The 3,090-nt window shown below is 40.8% G+C and overlaps 1 protein-coding gene across 1 annotated transcript; it reads left to right on the forward strand.

Annotated features, from left to right (window-relative positions):
* The first annotated feature begins 1,543 nt into the window (after nucleotides 1-1,543).
* Nucleotides 1,544-2,884, forward strand: ptger1c (prostaglandin E receptor 1c (subtype EP1)). The gene is made up of 2 exons (XM_056252453.1): nucleotides 1,544-2,549; nucleotides 2,630-2,884. Exons 1-2 carry the CDS (start codon nucleotides 1,545-1,547, stop codon nucleotides 2,876-2,878), a joined length of 1,254 nt encoding a protein of 417 aa, XP_056108428.1. The 5' UTR covers nucleotide 1,544; the 3' UTR covers nucleotides 2,879-2,884.
* The last annotated feature ends 206 nt before the right edge of the window (nucleotides 2,885-3,090 follow it).

Genomic DNA, 3,090 nt, shown 5'->3' on the forward strand with positions numbered 1-3,090 from the left:
AAATCTAATGCTAGCAAACAGATTCAGGAGAGAGGACAACACAAGGCGTGAATTAAGTGAGCAGAGGGTGAAAGTGTGCTGGAGGGAGAGGAAGATAAATGAAGGGATTTTTGGTACAGCAGAAGTGGGAAGATACACATTCTTACAAGATCGACCCGTGCGAGAAGATCATTTTTCCTCCTTTCAAATGGCCTTAATTCAAGTTAAGTCATGTCCCCTTCATTTATATAGCGCTTTTAACAATATAGATTGTTTCAAAGCAGCTTTACAGTGCTATAGGGAATTAAAGTAACAGAGACTGTTTTGGCTTTACAACAACTCTAGAATAAAGTTATTTTCCAGCTAGAGCTAGTTTTTGATTGATTCACTTCCGTTGTAAAAATCATTAGTTATTAACTTGGGGGCCGCTTACACGACACCGTTTTAACTGAAAACAGAAAAGTTTTAATTAATTCCATAAATAGCAACAACACTTTACCAATAATCCAGCCAACAGTCAAAATGCCAATATTAATTTATTTTGCCCTCAATTATTTGCCTTCGTTTAGTAATAATTCATACTCATGCGGGTTTGGAACAACATGAGAGTGAGTAAATTATGACGGTTCTGAAACTTCGTTTTTTTTTTTTATTCACAGGTCCGCGGGAAAAACACAGACCTGGCATCCCTAGCTTGAACTATGAGTGATTCATAGCCTCAAAAAGAGTGCTTTAACATTGCCATTTTTGAACTGTTAATGCGTTATTATTCGTTAACTTGCCCTAAATTCAAAACGAGACATTTTCTTCACACACAGTAAACGAGTTACTGTCTGAAGACGTTTTTCTGCCTCCTTTTGATTGACAGGATATAATCGGCCCTGATCTTCGGCTGTTTTTATTGGCCGATAGATCGGTGCATTTCTAAAACAATTATTTTTATTAGGCCTACTTGAAATACAATAAACATTCACTGAAATCTTATCTTCAGTTTCCAAAACAACATTTCTCATTTTCATTTAGTTTCAGAAAAAATGAAAACTAAATAAAATATAGGCTAATATAATAAAAGTATTTAAAATATAATCAAATATACAGACATATAAATAAAAAACTCAAACAAAAACACAACAAAATTACTAAAAATTTTACTCAAATTGAAATGAAAAAGAAAATATATATATTTTAAAAAAAAATACTAACAAGAAGTGTATTAATGATACTAAAATAACTCCACATGGCAACGGGTTGAATGTACCGGTAAGTGTTTTCCAAATAACTTGACATATTTTCAATGTCACATTTGTATTAAAAATTATTCAATTCTATAATTATTCAATTATTATTCAATTGTTATGCCAAGCGGCTTGTGTCTTCCTGTCAGCAATATTTATGTCTACTGAGCCAGCCTCATTTTGCTATGCAAGGATGCCAGAGTTTTCCTCAAGCAAGATTCCAGTCTTAAATTTGAATGTAGACTTCAGAAGTGAAAATATATTTCACTTATATTATATTATATATTAAATTGCTCTCTCTCTGAATGATTTTGCTTACAGCAATAGTAGATGAATCCATTCTTACAGACCACGGTTACAATCAAGCTCCCAGCAGGAGCATCCCTGGAGAGAAACATTCATTACAGACCCTCACCTTTAAGGATTTACCGTGTCCTTCGCCACAACATGGATATTCTTTTCGCCTCTTCCTCCCCCGTTTTATGCCAGCACTCTGAATATAATCTCACAACTCTCTGTCCTGGCAACCAAAAAGTAAACTCAACAACTCCTGCTCTGGTTAACCCACCAGGGTTTGGTATGTCCTACTTCACCATGACCCTCGGTGCCCTCTCAAACCTAACCGCTCTAGCAATCCTAGCCCATTCCTATGCCTGCTTCCGCCGGCGGGCCAAAGCGCCGTTCCTCCTGCTGGCTTCAGCCCTGCTTCTGAGCGACCTGGCAGGTCACCTGATCACAGGGTCTTTTGCACTTCACCTCCATCTTGAAAGGGTGAAGCATCACGGGGCGGCAGTAGCAGTGGAGCCTCCTCAGGTTTACTGCAAACTATTTGGAGCATGCATGGTGTTTTTCGGCCTCTGCCCGCTGCTGCTGAGCAGTGCGATGGCAGTGGAGCGCTGCATAGGCATCACGAAACCTCTCCTGCACCCCGCGGTTGTCACCATGACACGCGTCCGCCTCACCGTGCTCCTGATCGCCTCCACGGCTCTCACTTTGGCGGGACTCCCTCTGCTAAAAGTGGGCAACTACAAACCACAGTTTCCCGGCACCTGGTGTTTCTTACCTGTGAACGGTCCTCTTTCGGTCGCTGACGCCAACCTTGCTTTGGCTTTTTCCATACTGGGGCTTGTAACATTGAGCGTCTCAGTTGTGTCTAATACTATAAGCGGGCTGAAATTGCTCCAGGCAAGGTTTAAGGACCGATGTGTTAAGTTAAACGCTGCTCGGAAACATGGATCCTTCTCATTTTCGTCTCTGCATTCCCTGGATGTGGAAATGATGACTCAGCTGGCCGGGATAACCGTGGTCTCCTGCGTCTGCTGGAGTCCCTTTCTTGTGAGTGAGGCGTTGTTGCATTTGATTGTGTTTCACTGTGTTTTCTGGACTTGTTGACTGTTTTCCTCTTCATTTCACAGATTTACATCCTCATATCCGTTGGCAGGTTTTATAAAGGAATCAGCAGACCGGTGCGTCAGTGTGAAAAGCTGTTCCTCTTGGCTCTGCGCTTGGCTAGCTGGAACCAGATTCTGGATCCGTGGGTTTACATCCTCCTGCGGCGAGCGGTTCTGCGCAGAGTTCTTCGGCTTCTGCAGCCGGACAGAGCTGTGTTTACACAGAGCAGCTTCTACAGAGACTCGCACAGAAAGCAAATGAGTTTACACTGATTACACATTTGCTTACAGCCTTACACTAAGTTCGAATATGTTTACATGGGGTCATTCACCAAAAATATATGAAATCAAATATTTATAAAGAATTTGTGTGATTAAGAAGTGAAAAGAAGTGCGCTTAACTGATTGAATGTGTACATACTTCAAGTCTCAAAAGTATAAGCTAAATACAGGTGTAAACGGGGTCTAAAACGTTTTGAGCTTGT

Source organism: Rhinichthys klamathensis, unplaced genomic scaffold, assembly GCF_029890125.1.
Source record: "Rhinichthys klamathensis goyatoka isolate OS25496 unplaced genomic scaffold, OSU_Roscu_1.1 h1tg000004l_1, whole genome shotgun sequence".
Classification (NCBI taxonomy): domain Eukaryota; kingdom Metazoa; phylum Chordata; class Actinopteri; order Cypriniformes; family Leuciscidae; genus Rhinichthys; species Rhinichthys klamathensis.

Coding starts and splice junctions, on each gene's coding strand:
- ptger1c (XM_056252453.1), top strand. CDS start 1,545: ATGAATCCATTCTTACAGACCACGGTTACAATCAAGCTCCCAGCAGGA. Junction 2,550..2,629: donor TCTGCTGGAGTCCCTTTCTT/GTGAGTGAGGCG, acceptor TTCATTTCACAG/ATTTACATCCTCATATCCGT.